The following is a 16,341-nucleotide window of genomic DNA, read 5'->3' on the forward strand; positions in this document are numbered from 1 at the left end:
GCTCCAACATGGTTATAATGTTGATCGGGAATAAGAGGTGAGCTCTGTCTTTATAAATACTCAGTACCAGGATGCACTGGACTAGCCAGGCTAGCCTAGAACATGCTGCCATCTTCCTGCCTCTGTCTCTCAAAGGCTGGGTCTGTAGGCATGTGCCATCTGATTGACATTGAATTTCTTGATACCCAGACTTCCTTAATATATCATCTTAGTAAGAAATGTTAGTATGGTAAGAAATATATACACTTTACAATTTTAAGTACTTCCTAGAGTATTCTGTAGCCCTAAACATATTAGAATGGTTCTGCGAACCTCACCATTATCCATCTCAACTTTTCATTTTCTCAGACTTTAGAACCATTGAATTCTGTCATCTATCCTGCTCTTGGTGTCTGTCTGTCTGTCTGTCTGTCTTTCTTTCTCTCTTCCTTTCTCTTTTTTTCTTGCTTTCTCTTTCTTTCTCTCCTTCCTTCCTTCCTTCCTTCCTTCCTTCCTTCCTTCCTTTCCCTCACTAGAGTGTTGGGGTTACAGGAATGCATCATCACATTCCAGCCCCTATATTCTTTCCTTATAAATCCTTCATGTGAGCAGAGTTGCATAGCACTTGTGCTGTTATGACTGGCTTACATTATGTAGCATCGTGTCTTGGAGCTCTGTCCATACTGTAGCGTGTTTTAAAACTTGCTTTTTCAGGATTGTAGTGTGCACTGTTGCCACATTTCATTACACGCCCCCCCCCCTGTGGACACTTGAGCTGCTGCCAGTTTGTAGCTACTGTGACCGATATTGTCATGAACATGGGAACAATGATATATCTGTACAGTTCTCTCCTTCAAGTTCTTTTACTACATGATCAGCAGGGTTACTGGACCACGGACATCGTGTTTAACTTTTGAGGAATCACCATGGTACTTCTTACTGCAGCAGTGAGGACCATGCTGTGTTCCTCCCGGCAGTTCACAAGGGCTCCAGTTGACAGTTTTGGCCACACTTTGTAGTTCTAGTTTTAGAAAAAAGAATGTATTTATAGTACAAAAGAACCCCCTGACTTAGATTTAATGTAGTGGTGCATATCTGTTTGCACTGTGGGGCAGAGGCAGGAGACCAGCCTGAGCTATATAGTGAGTTCTAGGCCAGATTACCCTATCTATCAAAATCCTGTCAGGGTCAGTGAGATGGTTTGGTGGGTGGAAGGACCTGCCACCAACCGTGACAACCTGAGTTCAGTCCCTGGACCTTGTATGGTAAAAGCAGAGAGCTGACTACTGAGGGTTGTCATATAATCTCCATGTGTACACCATGATGCAGGTGATATGTATGTGTACACACACACACATACACATGCACACACAGACAGACAGACAGAGAGAGAGAGAGAGAGAGAGAGAGAGAAATAGATAAACAAATTAAAAAAAATCAAATCAATAAGCCAGAAATCACCATGTAATCCCAAGATTTGGGAAGTGGAGACAGATGAATCAGGGTTTTTAAGCCATCTTTGGATACATAGAAAGATGGAGATTAGCCTGGGCTAGATGAACCCAAAAACAGGGTGGAGAGATGGATCGGGGGGTAAAGATTTCTTGCTCCTCTTTCTGAAGATCTGAGTTCTGTTCCCAGCATCCTTGTCAGATGGCTTGCCATTGCCTGTATCTCCAGCTGCAGGAGATCCTACACCCTCTTCTGGCCTCCAGGTATCCACACAAGTGGCATGCATATATAAACAAATACATACACATTTTTTAAAAACATCTTAAAGGTGGAATAATTAGAACTGAATAACATAGTTTGGGTTGTCGAGATGGCTCAATAGGTAATGGCACTTTAAAGTTTAACCTGGATCATACATGGTAAAGAGAGTCAACCTTGTCACATGTATATAAATAAATGAATCTTTTAAAGATTCATTTATTTATTTTATGTATATGAGCACACTGTTCTTGACACACTAGAAGAGGGCATCGGATCCAATTACAGATGATTGTGAGCCACCATGTGGTTGGCTGGAAATTGAATTCGTGACCTTTGGGAAAGCAGCCAGTGCTCTTAACTGCTGAGCCATCTCTCCAGCCCCACATCTTGCCTTTTGACCTCTACATATATGCCAAGTCACATGTATACCCACACAGGTAAAACACACATATACAATAATCAAACAAGTAAATAAATTATCAATAAGTAAAATGTATTGAAAATAACAGGCTTCTTTGGACACAGTCCTGTGTGTTGCAGGCTGGCCTTGAACACACTAACTGAGGGTAACCTGGATCTTCTGTTCCTCCTGCTTTTATCTTCTAAGTGCTAGGATTATTAAGGGCAAGCTCCACACACCTGGCACTGAGACTGAACCTGTTCTTTGTGTATATTAGTCAAGCTGAGATTAAAGGCATGCTCCACCACACCCAGCATGGGACATTTTCTTAATGAGTGATGGAGTAGGGCCCAGCCCTTTGTGGGTGGTGCCATCCCTGGGCTGGTAGTCCTAGGTTCTGTAACACAGTAGTCTGAGCAAGCCATGAGGAGCAAGCCAGTAAGCGGCATCCCTCCATGGCCTGTGCATCAGCTCCTGCCTCCAGGTCCTGCCTTGCGTAAGGAGTCCTGACTTCCCTTGATGAGGAACTGTGATATGGAAGCTTAAGTTGGATAAACTTTTCTTCCCCAGATTGCTTTTGGTCATGGTATTTTTGTCACAGCAATAGTAACTCTAACACAATAAACTACTACTACTACTACACTACTTTCTTCTCCTCCTTCTTCATAATCTTCCCCCTCTTCTCCCTCTTCCTCCTCTTTTTCCTTTTCTTCCTCCTCCTCCTTCTTCTAAATTGTCAAAAGGTTAGAATCTTCTTCCCATCTTTAATCCCAGCACTCAGGAGGTAAAGGCAGGTAGATCCCCGAGTGTGAAGCCAGCTTGATCTATAGTGCAAGTTCCTGGACAGGCAAGGCTACACAAAGAGACCCTGTCTCAACAAAACAAAATACAAAAGTCCCAGTTGAAAATAAAAGCCAGAGGGCTGGAGAGATAGCTTAGTGGCTAAAAGCACTGGCTTCTTTTCCTGAGGTCTTGAGTTCAGTTTCCAGCAACCACGTGGTGGCTCACAACCATCTGTAAAGGGATCTGATGCCTCTTCTGGTGTGTCTGAAGACAGCGACAGTGTATTCATATATATTAAATAAATAAATAAAACTTAAAAAAAAAGAAAAAAGAAAAGTCAGGACAATTTTACTGTTTTCACCAGCTTTTTTTTTTTTTTTTTTTAAATTCTCTTATATATTACATCCTTACCACAGTTTCCCCTGTCCCCCTCACTACATCCACTCCTCCTTTTCTCTTCAGAAAGGGCAGATCTCCTATGGATGTCCACTAAATTTGGCAAGTTAAGACTAGGCACCTCCCCTTCTATCAAGACTGGACAAGGCAACCGCAACCCAGAAGGAGGAAAGGGGTCTAAGAAACAAGCAACAGAGTCAGAGATAGCCCCCTGCTCCTACTGTTAGGAGTTCCACAAGAACACCAAGCTTCATAACTGTATATATTCAAAGAGCCTAGGTCAGCCCCATGCAAGGTCCCTGGTTGTTGGTTCATCTCTGTGAGCCCCTATGAGACCAGGTCATTTGATTCTGTGTGTTCTGTGTGCTTTCACTAGCTTGTTAGTCTGTCTTTCCTGGTCTTTCCATGCTACTTCACTCCATTTCTGGTTTTGGCTTCTTTTCTCCCCATATCAAATGATTCTATCCTATCACTTTCTCTAATTCCACAGTGCTAAGTCTCTTTCATACAAACTAGAAATGAGAGTTAAGGTGACTGTTCTCTTAAATCCTGGCTTAATCTCTCATGAGTTTATGCTAGGAAAAGAGTAAGTTAGGCATGCAGTGGCACATGCCTTTAATTGCAGTACTTGGGAGGCAGAGGCAGACTAATCTCTGAGTTCAAGGTTAACCTAGTCTACAGAGCAAGTTGCCAGGGCAGCCAGGGCCACACAGAGAAACCTTGTCTTTTTTTTTTTTTTTTTTTTTTTTTTGGTTTTTCGAGACAGGGTTTCTCTGTGTAGCCCTGGCTGTCCTGGAACTCACTCTGTAGACCAGGCTGGCCTCGAACTCAGAAATCCACCTGCCTCTGCCTCCCAAGTGCTGGGACTAAAGGCGTGCACCACCACCCAGCTGAAACCTTGTCTTGAAAAACAAAACAAAACAAAAAACAAGAGGAAAGAAGAGAATCTTCTCTACAAGAAATCCTTAGGCGTGAGATTCTATGAAATGATGCCTTCTTTTTCCCATCTTTTCTGTGCTGTCCTGGATCCCACTTGAAAGGGCATAGGGAACCTTGAGTGACTGAGGCTTGCTCACTTCTCTAAGCCTGTTCTCTGTAACCGAGAACAGTATTACTTCAGCCATGCAGAAACTATTATAAATGTGAATAATATCTTCCAAGAGACTATGGAAGTCAGTTAAGTCTACACAAAAGGTGTCATGTAGGATCTACACGTTTCTAGCATCAGTTGACGGTTTTAAGCTGCTGTGGGGTCCTTTTAGAACTATGGTTACCCCCTTCTCTTCTCTTAAATCTTTAAAGTTTCCTCCCTAATTAATCTCTTACAGTGATCTAGAATCTCGAAGGGATGTGAAAAGAGAGGAAGGAGAGGCCTTTGCTCGTGAGCACGGCCTTATATTCATGGAAACATCAGCCAAGACAGCCTGCAATGTCGAAGAGGTATTGTTGCACAAGTGGGGAGTGTCTCAGAGGTGACACTGTTACTGTCCTGTTCTTCAGAACCCTGTTCTCCATGGGACATGGGTAAACGAGAATGTACTGTGGTCAGAGTAGCCATCTCCTACCAAGGGAATTGTCCCATTCTCTTTCACCCTAATTCCTAAGGTTTGACTTTTCCCTTAGATAACATTAATTGGTACATATGGATTAGACGCCACTCTTCTTTACAGATCACTTTACTAGGAATCTGACAGAAACTGCCCTCATTGTGATTGATGCCAGGTGTTGCCTGTATTATCCGGCTGAGTGTATTTGTTTTATTTACATAGCTGCTAACCTTCTATGACCTAGGAACATCAGTCCCTGTAACCATAGGATCACCGTTCTCTAACTGTACTCAATGTGTTTTATTGTGGTGGTGGGTTTGCCTCTTCAGATGTGGTTATGCTCAATCTACCCCTGAACTTGCCGTGTAGGACAAGCTGGCCTCAAACTTGCAATCCTCCTGCTTTATTTAGTCCCTGGAGTATTGGGATGACAGGTATGAATCACTGTATCTATTCAATGGCTTTTACAAGGACATTTGTAGAGATAACTTTGTGGGGGTGGGGTAAGGTGGGGGGATGTTGAGACAGGGTTTCTCTTCATAGCCCTGATTTTCCTGGAACTCAGTCTGTAGACCAGACTGGCCTTGAACTCGGAAATCCACTTGCCTCTACCTCCTTAGTGCTGGGATTAAAGAGGTGCATCACCACCACCAACTGGCTGAAATTATCTTTTTTTTTTGGGTTGGTTTTGTTGTTGTTGCTGCTGTTGTTTTTTACTATGGATTTTACTATGTAACCGTGGTTGGCCTAGACCTTGCTATGTAGACCAGGCTGGCCTTGAACTCTGAGATCCACTTGCCTCTATCTCCCTAGTGCTGGAATTAAAGGTGTGCTCCACCACCATTTTGCTGGAATTTTCTGGATCATTTCTTTTTACTGTTTATTAATTATTCCCAGTTTTTTTTTAAAAGATTTATTTATTTTATTTATGTCCATGACACCTCATGTCATGTCTCCTCAGACACCGGAAGAGGGCATCTTATCCCATTACAGATAGTTGTGAGCCACCATGTGGTTGCTGGGAATTGAACTCAGGATCTCTGAAAGAGCAATCAGTGCTCTTAACCACTGAGCCATCTCTCCGGCCCTATTCTCAGGTTTTATTTAGTCAGTTTGAGATAGAGTGTTTCTGAGTATCCCTGGCTGGTCTGGAATTCACTGTGTAGACCAGGCTGGCCTCAGACGTGTCATCTCCTTACCTCTGCCTCCTCAGCACTAAGGTTACAGGGGTGGACCACCACATCCAGATTCTTAATTCACCTTAAGAATCCAAATAAAAATATTTGTATTTCTCTCATTTCTCTGCTTACATTTAAGACTGATGAATGATTTCTGTCTCCTTCAGGCCTACATTAATACAGCCAAAGAAATATATAGGAAGATCCAGCAAGGTTTATTTGATGTCCACAATGAGGTGAGAAAGGTTTGGGGTTAGAACTGGTGGTTTTCTTGATAGATGTTCCCTAGAGTGTCAACATTCCTGCCTCCTAATGTCACACTAATCACAGGTGGTTTTTCGAGACAGGGTTTCTCTGTGTAGCCCTGGCTGTCCTGGAACTCACTCTGTAGACCAGGCTGGTCTCAAACTCAGAAATCTGCCTGCCTCTGCCTCCCAAATGCTGGGATTAAAGGCTTGTGCCACCATTGCCCAGCCTATCTTGTTTTTGGTTTTTTGTTTGTTTTTGTTTTTTTGTGGCAGAGTTTCTCTGTATAGCCCTGGCTGCTTACTCTTTAAAAAAGAATTTTTTATCTTATGTATGTATATGTGATGTGCATGTGTATATATGCATGTTCACATATGTGTTGACAAAAGTGTGGGTGTTCATCTGGAGGCCCATGGTTGGTAACAGGTGTCTTTTTCCATCACTGTTCACCTTACATATTGAGGCAGGGTTTGCTCTGGGAACTCCCTATATCTTTGCTCCATATTGAGGCAGGGTTTGCTCTGGGAACTCCCTATATCTTTGCTCCAAGGTCTGGGATTGCAGGTGAGCTGCCATGCCCATCGGGCTCCTCTGGTTTCTAGGGATCTAATTGTGGTTCTCATGCTTACATGGCAGTACTTCCCCTGCTGAGCTCCCCTCATCACACAGGACTTTTGTTCACAGCTATGAAATCTGTGTGCAGCAGTGACCTTGAAACAAGCAAACCCTGCACTTGTCAGCTGGTTCTCACAACCAGTCAATTCACTCTCCCAACAGCTGGCTGGAGAACACAATGCTTAGTTAGAATTTAACTGAAGAGTTCTCCTTTATCTCTGTCCTTCCTTCGCAGTCTCTTCAGCTCTGATGCAGAAATTGTTGCCTTTTCTTTTCTCTTTTACAGGCAAATGGCATCAAGATTGGGCCCCAGCAGTCAATTACCTCAGCAGTGGGACCATGCTCCTCTCAGCAGAACTCTTCTGACATAGGGCCTGACTCTGGCTGCTGCTGAACACCTGGTCTGAACGCTTTGTTTTTCCTCTGCTGGAACAGCTTCAGATCAACAGCTTAATGAAAGAGGCCTTCCTTGCTTTGGCTGAGAACAGCCTCTTTTTAGTGTGCGATGTTTCATCCTTCCACTTAAAACATGAGGAGAAAATTGGGCCCTTTCCGACCTGTCCTCTTTTAGGGACATGGGCATTCCGCATATATTATGGCTCTTTCATCCTCTAGTTTCTAAGATGTTAGAATCAAAGTTGATTGTCACAGTAGTTAAAAAATAAACAACTTACTATCAGCATCTATTTGCTAGGTGTTATGGCACATACCCATAATTCCAGCACTCAGGACTTTTGGCAGAAGGATTCCCAGGAGTTTTGAAGTCAGTCTGGGCTACATAAGTTTTACTAGGCCATTGTCTAAAAATCCAAAAAGAAAAGAGAAAGAAAGGAAAAAATAAACATATCTGTTCCTCACCCAATTTTTAGTAACTAAGGTGAAAGATACTCTGATTGAACATTTAGAATTAAGGGTCTGAATGGCCTTTGGTTGATAGATCTATACATAGTAGTTTCATTGCATTTATTTCCTTGCCTTGGAAACCTGCTTGTCATTTCATACGAGTTCCTATAGAAGCCGAGTGCCTCTAGACTGTCTCTGTGCTAGTTTCTTTTTATTTATTGTGTGTGTACAACCTTAAGCATCACTCCTTAGGAGCCAGGCACATTGGGCCCCACATCTCTTACTGGGACCTGGAGCTCCATGCTTAGGCTAGGCTTGCTGGCATTTTTCATTGCTAATTCTGTTTCTTAACTACAGAACGTTGAGAGCAGTGGAGTTGGTACTGGACCTATTGCCACATACCCTTACCTAAGAAAACATTAATTGTTGTTCATTTTGCTTAAAGGACCAGTTCTAGCATTACAGTTTCTTTCACCAAATTGTTCTCTATTGTTTCACCTTTCTTTCTCTCTTTGTGTGTGTGTGTGTGTCCCACATGTGTGCATGCACACATGTAAGCATGTGTACATGCCCTGGAGATTAAGACAGGTTCTTAAACATGCTAGGTAAGTGCTATATTATTGAGCTGTACCCTCAGGAGCCTTTCTCTTTTACTTTTTGTTTTAAGACAAGTTGCCGAGGCTGGCCTTGAACTTGCAGGCCTTAAACTTGGGATCCTGAGGTTTCAGATTCCCAGGTAGCTGTGCATTTTCCCTAACCAGATCTACTAGACTTTTACTCTAATCAAGCTAATTAGTTACAGAATATGACATATTTATTCCAACTTCTGTACCTTTGCACATGCTCTACCCTCTTCCTCTACTAACATTACACTGACACCTTTTTCCTTTAGGAAATCCTTACTGACCTAGGGAGCCCTAAGCAGCTGTTAACAGAACACTTCTTAGCATTCCTATGTTATTCATATGCATATTTATTTGTATGTGATTTACTTTGTAAATATGTTTTGGGGTTTTTTGGGGGGAGGGTGAGGGTGAGCGTCTGTCTCATATAGGTTGTAAGCTCTCTGAGAGCAGGTCCCTGTCACCCCAGTCCATCCCACCATTTCCTTACTGTACCCTGTGTAACTCACAATCTGGAATTTGACATGCTTTAAAACTTAAGACGTTAGAAGAAACAGAAGGCCTTAGAGTCGTCTCTGTGTAGTAGTATCCTGGTTTCCCCCATCTCCTTGTGCTGGATTCTCACTGCTCTTCTGTCCCGCCTCACTGTAACTGCCCCCATTCTGCGCAGCCTACAGTTAGAACACCTGCTACTCAGATAAGTAGGGACTTTTTACTCTCTCCTTAGAATCTATAACACCGACAGCCCAGTTTGCCTCTGCTTCACTCCTCATGTCACCTCCTGGGACACTTGCTGTCTTTTTTACTTGTCTCATTTTCTTTCACAGCACTGAGGTCTCACCAAATTTTCTAATTTTTATTGTTAGTGACCGTTTTCCTATTAAATATATGCATGATCCAAGCTGCTTTTATTTCATGTGTTATTTCTGATTATACCTTGAGTGTAAATGGATACCATCCTCCTAGAATATTGCACCAAAGATACTTCCTCCTTAGGACTGGTTTTATTCTGCTCCTTATAGTAGCAGTAAAGTCAACATTATACCATGGGAAATAAAACATTTGGGCATTGAGGTCATTGTGCCTTTGGTCTTTGGGTTTTAACCCTACATCATCCCACAAAGGTTTAGTGGTTGTTGAACTTATATTCAGCCTGGTTGGTTTGTTTTTTTTTTTTTTAACCATGCACAAAACTGTGCATATATTTTAGTACTTTTTCATTTTTCTCTCTTCCCTTCTTCCTTTCTTTTCCCTCTTCCTTTCTTTTTAAGTCTGACTAGGTAGCCCAGGCTATCCTTGAACTCCTGATCCTCCTGTGATAGCCTCCTGAGTACTGAATGTGCTAACACACCCATCAATGTTGTAGTTTCCATTGAAAAGTTGTTCTTCACTATTCAAATGTTTTTAGCAATTGACAAACTTTAGAGAATTGGCCGAAGACAGTATTTTACCTACAGCTGTTAATTTCAGAGTGATGAAAGGGGACCATTCTGCATTTTTCTTTTTTTGGAATGTAAAAAAACCCTCTAATTCTCACATCTAATTCTATTATATTTTATAATCTTCTATACTTGATATTTTTGTCATTTTGAAAAAAAAAAAAAACAGGAAAAAAATGTGGCTATGAATTCATGACCTGAGTCAAGTGATCATGAATTAATACAGAAACATCTCCCACCCCTATGTGCTGAATGGTAATTATGAGACATTTTGGGTGTCAATTGTTTTTGAAATCATGAACACTGAAAATCATATAATTTATAGCAACAAATCAGTGTAATTAGCAGAAATCACTGGATCAGACACTCTCCCCCTTCCTACAATGCTTATAATGACTTCCTTTGTTGGTGGGTCTTACATTCTGTACCAGAAAATAACCAGAAGGATAATTGGCTCTTATTATAGAAACCATTAATAATTAAGATTATACCTCCTTGCATTTACACATAAATACATTATTCTGGTAAATCCTAACATTTATACAGTGGTATTTAGAGCTAGGAAAGAATTTGACCAACATTTTGTTCAATATAGTCTTATCATAAAATATTGATACAACACCCCTCCCCCTTTGGTTTTCAAGATGGCCCTGGCTATCCTAGAACTTGCTCTATAGACCAGGCTGCCCTTGAACTCAGAGGTCTAACTGCTGCTGTCTCCCTACTGCTGGAATTAAAGGCGTGGGCACAATTATGTTACTGCTTGGAAAATTATTTTAATAATTGAAGTGACTCCTGAAAAAATTATTCTAAAGATTTTTGAGGGGTGAGAGAGATGTATCAGGTGCTGAACATGTACTGGTCATGCAGAGTTAAGCACCTGGCCACACATATGGTATGGCTCATACTCCCCTGTAACTGTAGCCCGAGGGGAACCCACACCTCTTCTCTCTGCCCCCACCAATGCTCATGCACATACATTTACACATAATTAAAAATATAATAGAAAAACCTTTTATTTCTTTGTGTAGCCCTGGCTGTCCTGGAACTAGCTAGCTCTGTAGACCAGAGCTCAGAAATCGGCCTGTATTTGCCTCCCAAATCCTAGGATTAAAGGCATGCCCTGCAATAAATCTCGTTAAAAACAAGTTTTGTAAGTCTTACCTTGTTGCTCAAGTTTTCTGGAAACTTCTAATACTGGTATTTAGACTTCTAATACTGGTATTTAGACTGTTATAAAAAACTTATTGTATGGAAATGTAGTTGGCAGAACTTTAGAAAATACAGGAACACCATTCTCAGTGCAAACTTCACCTATGATGAAATTTTGCTTCTTTCCAGAATAAATGACTCTCATCTGTGGCTAGGTCTTATTTGCCCAGTGTGTATTCGTGAGTAGTTTGGAACTATTGGTGAATTTAAGGTCCTTTGCTTTTTAAGTGAAATTCCTCACTCCTGTTATTACTAAATGGCTCAGTACTTTGGATTGCTAAAATCAGAACACCGGGCTAGGGCGTGGTAGCTCATGCCTTAAATACCATATCTCCGTGTTTAAGACCAGCCTGTTTTACAGAGTGAGGCCAATTTTGGCAATATATCGAGACCCTGTCTCAAAAAACTAATACTGGAAAATCTGTAACGTGCATAGACAATCAAGTAGAATGGCTTTATAACCTGTGTCAACTATGTGTTGATAATTCTGCTTCTAAAGGATTACCCTAGCAAGTGCCATTCGAAAAACTGATTGTTGGCTTCTTTGATAAACCAGCATCATTCCTACGTTTAAGAGAAGCGGGTAGTAGGGCTTGTTTCCAGTCAAGTTCAACATTTTTTCCAGAGTTCCTCACCCTGACTGACAGGTATCCTGAGTACACGAGAGGAGGGCATGTAGGGGCTGGACCAAAACAGACCAACAGAACTCCAAAAAGGGCTTCACATTCCTCTAAGTGATCGTGGGAGATCACCAAGCCACTCGACCCAAGATGGCCTCCCGAGACAGGTAGCAAGCAGGTGCTGTCCTGGTTTGGAGCGCCCCCAGTGGTGGGGGTCAGAGGCCGGTCCTGCCAGCCCGCCGCCGGTTCCTATTTCCAATCAGGCATATCTGCGGTTGCCTACGTACCCTTCCCAGTCTCAGGCCCGCCCACCCTTCTGAGACTTCCTGGATGGCGCCCGGCTCCGGCCGTACCATTGGTGGATGGAGGGCGGTGGGCGGGCCCAGGAGCATGGAGGACTAGCAAGCTTGCTTGCGGCGAGGGCTGGCCGTGCTCCGCCGGAAGGCGCCTTGTTCTCCCGGACGGTGGGTTGCAACTCTTGCCCGGGGAAGGAAGCCGCAGGACTGGCTCAGGTAAGCCTGCGGCACGCGCGGCTCCACCAAGCCTCGTCGGAGCCTGGGCGGGTAGTGGGTGGGGTAACAACGTCCTCGCTCGTACCCATGCGGGTGCAGCTCTGAGTGATCAGGTGCGGGATGCTTGGGGTTGAACCACTCTCCTTTGTGAGAGGCAGGCGGTGGGGACCGTACGGGCCGCGGGGCTGTGCTGGGACGGGCCGCGAGGGAGCTGCTGGGGCCAGCGTGGAGTTTTGGAGCATGTCATTGCACTGCTGGGCGAGGCGCACGTTCAAGACAGTTGCCTTTTTCTCCTTCCTCCTTTACAAGAAGAAAAACTCCCCTGCTCGGTTAGGTTACTCCGTACGTTGGAGTCAGAAGTATGAGGCCAGGGTTTTATTTTGTTTGCTGAATTTTTTCCCCCTCTCCTCTCCCATCTTTAATGTTTTAGTAAATGTGGGTAGGAAAGCCTGGGGCCAATGTGTGCGGATTTATTATGTACCCAGTTTCTGTGGGGCTGTTGCAAAGTAGAGGTGATGGGGAAACAGTTTAAGTCTTGTGTCCTCCGTGACAGGTCTGCAGAGCTCTTTGGTTTTCTGACACATTATGTAAACTCTTCAGTAGGAGAGAACTGCCTCTTGGCGAATATTTAAAATTTGTTTTGTTTTTCTAATTTACCTGTGTCTGGTGTCTCAAAAAATACGCCTACCATTGCTGCAGCAGTGCACACGCAGCGGCATCTATCTTTAAGGGGCAGTCCTGACGTCGGCAGAGGCTTCCCAGAGAGGTATGTAGTGAACCAGTCTTTGCAGTGAGTGAGCACAGTGAGCCAGAAGTCGGCTGACGGACGTAATTTTCCTTCAAAAGATAGACACAGTGAGACGTCTCAGACACGAGTGAGGAAGTTGCTTTATCAGTTTTGCTGCATTCTGCCATCACATTGCTGTTCATGGGATCTTTGTTCTGAGTTAACTCAGAGACTGGCTTAGTGCCAGCTGAGGTCGTTTTTTTTTGGGGGGGAGCACATCAGATTCTAGAAAATGGATTTGCAATTTGAATGTTTCCCTTTTGTTGTTGCTGTTGTTGTTTGTTTCATTAGAAATGGTTTCTGGCTTTCCTTTTGTAGACCAGGCTGGGCTCTAACTCACAGAGATCTTCCTGCCTCTGCCAGGATTAAAGGCGCGCACCTCCGGCCACTGCTGGGATATTGTCTTCTTAATTACAGAGTGTCTTCTGCCTAGAAATATCTTTTTATGGTCACCCAGCAGGTTCCATTACAAGTTTTAGTCCATTTCTTAGGGCAGGAAGTGGGCAACTTTTTTTTTTTTTTTTTTTTTTTTTTTGTTGTTGTTGTTAACTTGTTTTTCCTTGGGTGTCATATCCTTCAGTAATGCTGGCCATTCCCAGTGGGGACTCTGAGATGAGGGATCTAACTGCAACCCCTGATTGCTTTACTTTGTTTTTTGTTTTTTGTTTTTTTTCCTTTTTTCCCCTTTCTTTCTTTTTTTTTTTTCTTTTTTGACAGTCTCATAGTCCAGGTTGGCCTTCAACTCACTGTTGATGGAGAATGACTTTGAGTCTTGGTCTTTATGTCTCTACCTCCCAAGTTCTTGGATTATAAAAATTCACTACTACCAAAATCTTGAAAGTGGAAAACATTACTTGAACTATTTTAGAGTTATCCCAGCCGTTAAGATAATAAAGGTTATGATAAGAAATATAGCATAATTCTACTTAAAAGCTGTTCACAAATAACAGTGGTATGACAAAGACTCTACCAGACAAGGCAAAGGATACTGGTCAGTGGAAAGAGTGAGAGAGAAAGAGAGAGAGAGACAGAGGCAGATAGAGAGACATCTGGGTTCAGTCCTCTGAACCCTCCCCACACCAAATAAAAGAAAGAAAAGGCTCACAGAAGGTTTAAAGCTAAAATCACAGAAGAGCAGCGATAGGACTGGGCGGAGGAAAGCATAGGCTCTAGTGCAGCTCATGTCTTCTCAGGGTTTGATCCATGCAGCTGGCTCTTTGATTTTTTTTTTTTTTTTCCCCAATTCTCAAACTGGCCAAATCCTTTTAGAAGTGGATGGAGAATATATCTGCTGAGCTGATTTTTGTATTGCCAGGAAACATACATCTAGTATTTCCTAGGACAACTTTTTCTGTAGTACTCCTGGATACCCACTGGGGCAGAATTTTGTGTTAAAAATAACATTTTGTATGAAGGAGCAGTTTCTGTTAGGTAATAGAGGGTGGCGAGGAGACTCTTTCATGAAAACCTTTATATGTGTCACCTTTAAAAAGAGAGTTTGCTTAAGCAGTGCTGTGACTGAGAGTTAATTTGAGGATTTCTGTTACTGAAAGAATATGCTTCAATGCTTTTATCCATGGAAGGACTACTGAATCCAGATGAATGTTAAATGGCTTTGTGAAATTATTTATCCACAGCCCTGAAATCTTCTATCTTCTGAGCTTAAATTCAGCTTAATACTTGGGAGAGAAACAAAAGACAAAAAACCTTTTTCCTGAAGCCATGGGCTCACCAGGAGAAGTCACCATATGCTCTGCTTGCCTGTGGTCTTGACTGCACTCAGGTCTTCTGGCCTCCCCCAGTTCTTCTGCGGCCATTCTGGTGTTTACTGTCTTTTTCTTTGGCATTTGATTCATGGGGTAGGTAGGTGCTTATGTTTCCTGTGTCACTCAGTTATGTCTTGTTCCCTCCAGAGTGATTTCTGCAGCATTCCTGGTCTTCTTCTTAGGATTTTGTTTACTTTTTGTCTTAGTGTACCAATCCTGTGTTCAGTGGATGTCTAGTATTTCTATGTAACAGACAGCAGCTATTTTCTATTGCCTAGAAACTTCTTCCAACTATTTACTGCATTCCAGATGTGGTCCTAGACCTCTTCCTCTTTAACCTCATGGTTTGCTTTATGTGTATTGATGAAATCAAATTTAGCTCTTTTTGTGTTTTCTTGTTCTACTTTTTAAATTTTTTATTGTGAGAGGTGAGGGTTATAACTTGGTAGATTGGTTACTGAGCATATACAAAGCAATGGATTAAATGCTAATAATATCTAAAAAGCCCCCAAAACCCAAAAGTAAACTTATTGTATATTTGTCTTATGCAGTATGTCTACCTCTGCATAGTTACAGATGTTTACAGTTTAGGCTGCAGATCATGTTAGTACCTGAGGTTTCTTTTTTAAGCTGTTCTAAACAGTTCTGTAGGTAATTTTCTCTGTTTTAATGTTCTGATAATTTCATACTTGAGTACTGTATTTATATAACTTGTATCCTTCCCCTCTCCCTCCAGAACCTCCCATTCCCGCTGTTCCCTCACATTATTGCCGCCTTCCTCTTTAGTTATTGTTACATGTATATTTGTATGTGTATATGTGTATGAATGTATGTGAGTATAAACCTGTTGAGTCCATTCAGTGTTGCTTGTGTGATGTGGACTCAGGACTGACTTTTTGGGGTTGGCTAATCCCTGAGGCTCATCTTCATTCTACCTCTTTTGGCAGCCATTAATTGCCTGTAGCTCTTCCTCAAGGACTAGTAGGGGCTTAACTTTATTCGGGTGTTTTTTTGTTGTTGTTTGTTTTGAGACAAAAAATAATGTAGGTCAGGCTGGCATTGAACTCTGCTATATAATTCTGAGACTGGCTTTGAACTCCTAATCTTCCCAAATGTCCCTAAATATCAGCAAAACAGGTCTGTGCCACTGTAGCCAGCCTTTTTCTTTTCTTACCTTTTTCTTTCTTTCTTTCTTTCTTTTTTTTTTTTTTTTAAATTGATCATTATTTTCTGGCCTTCAGCAGGATCCCTGAGTTGTTTACTGTCATGTGTTCAACTTAAAGTAGCTTATATTTAGCTTTCAAGTCTTTAAAACAGAAACACTTACATTCTGTTCATTAATGGCCTGTTATCCAATTGTCAAAGGTTCAGTAGGAGGGGCTATGGATATAACACTTGCCTAATGTATACAAGGCCCAAGCCCAGTCTGTAGCACCACCAAAAAACCCCAGAAAACTCAGAATGGCATAGATAGCAACATTCATCTTCAGCAGGAATAGATCCAAGAGTATATTCTTAGCAGTGGAACACTTTGGGGAACTTAGAATTCTACTCTCTTCAAATTCAGGTTATCACTATATATGGTCCAACTAGTTTATTTGAAAAGATGTCTAAAAATAATGATTTATTAGTATACATAATTACCAATAAGTTCTCTTTATTGTTGAAAGAATGAAATATAC

General features: G+C 42.1%; 1 protein-coding gene across 1 annotated transcript in view; it reads left to right on the top strand.

Annotated features, from left to right (window-relative positions):
• Positions 1-9,224, top strand: part of Rab2b (RAB2B, member RAS oncogene family) — a 19,866-nt gene extending 10,642 nt beyond the window's left edge. The window contains exons 5-8 of the mRNA XM_034497970.2: positions 1-37; positions 4,600-4,711; positions 6,164-6,232; positions 7,144-9,224. The exon at positions 1-37 is cut by the window's left edge and continues 56 nt beyond it. Of these exons, the coding sequence (XP_034353861.1) occupies positions 1-37; positions 4,600-4,711; positions 6,164-6,232; positions 7,144-7,251 (326 nt within the window). The 3' untranslated portion in view covers positions 7,252-9,224. The remainder of the gene's footprint in view (positions 38-4,599; positions 4,712-6,163; positions 6,233-7,143) is intronic.
• Positions 9,225-16,341: the final 7,117 nt, after the last annotated feature.

Source organism: Arvicanthis niloticus, chromosome 3 (assembly GCF_011762505.2).
Source record: "Arvicanthis niloticus isolate mArvNil1 chromosome 3, mArvNil1.pat.X, whole genome shotgun sequence".
In the NCBI taxonomy this organism is placed as follows: Eukaryota; Metazoa; Chordata; class Mammalia; order Rodentia; family Muridae; genus Arvicanthis; species Arvicanthis niloticus.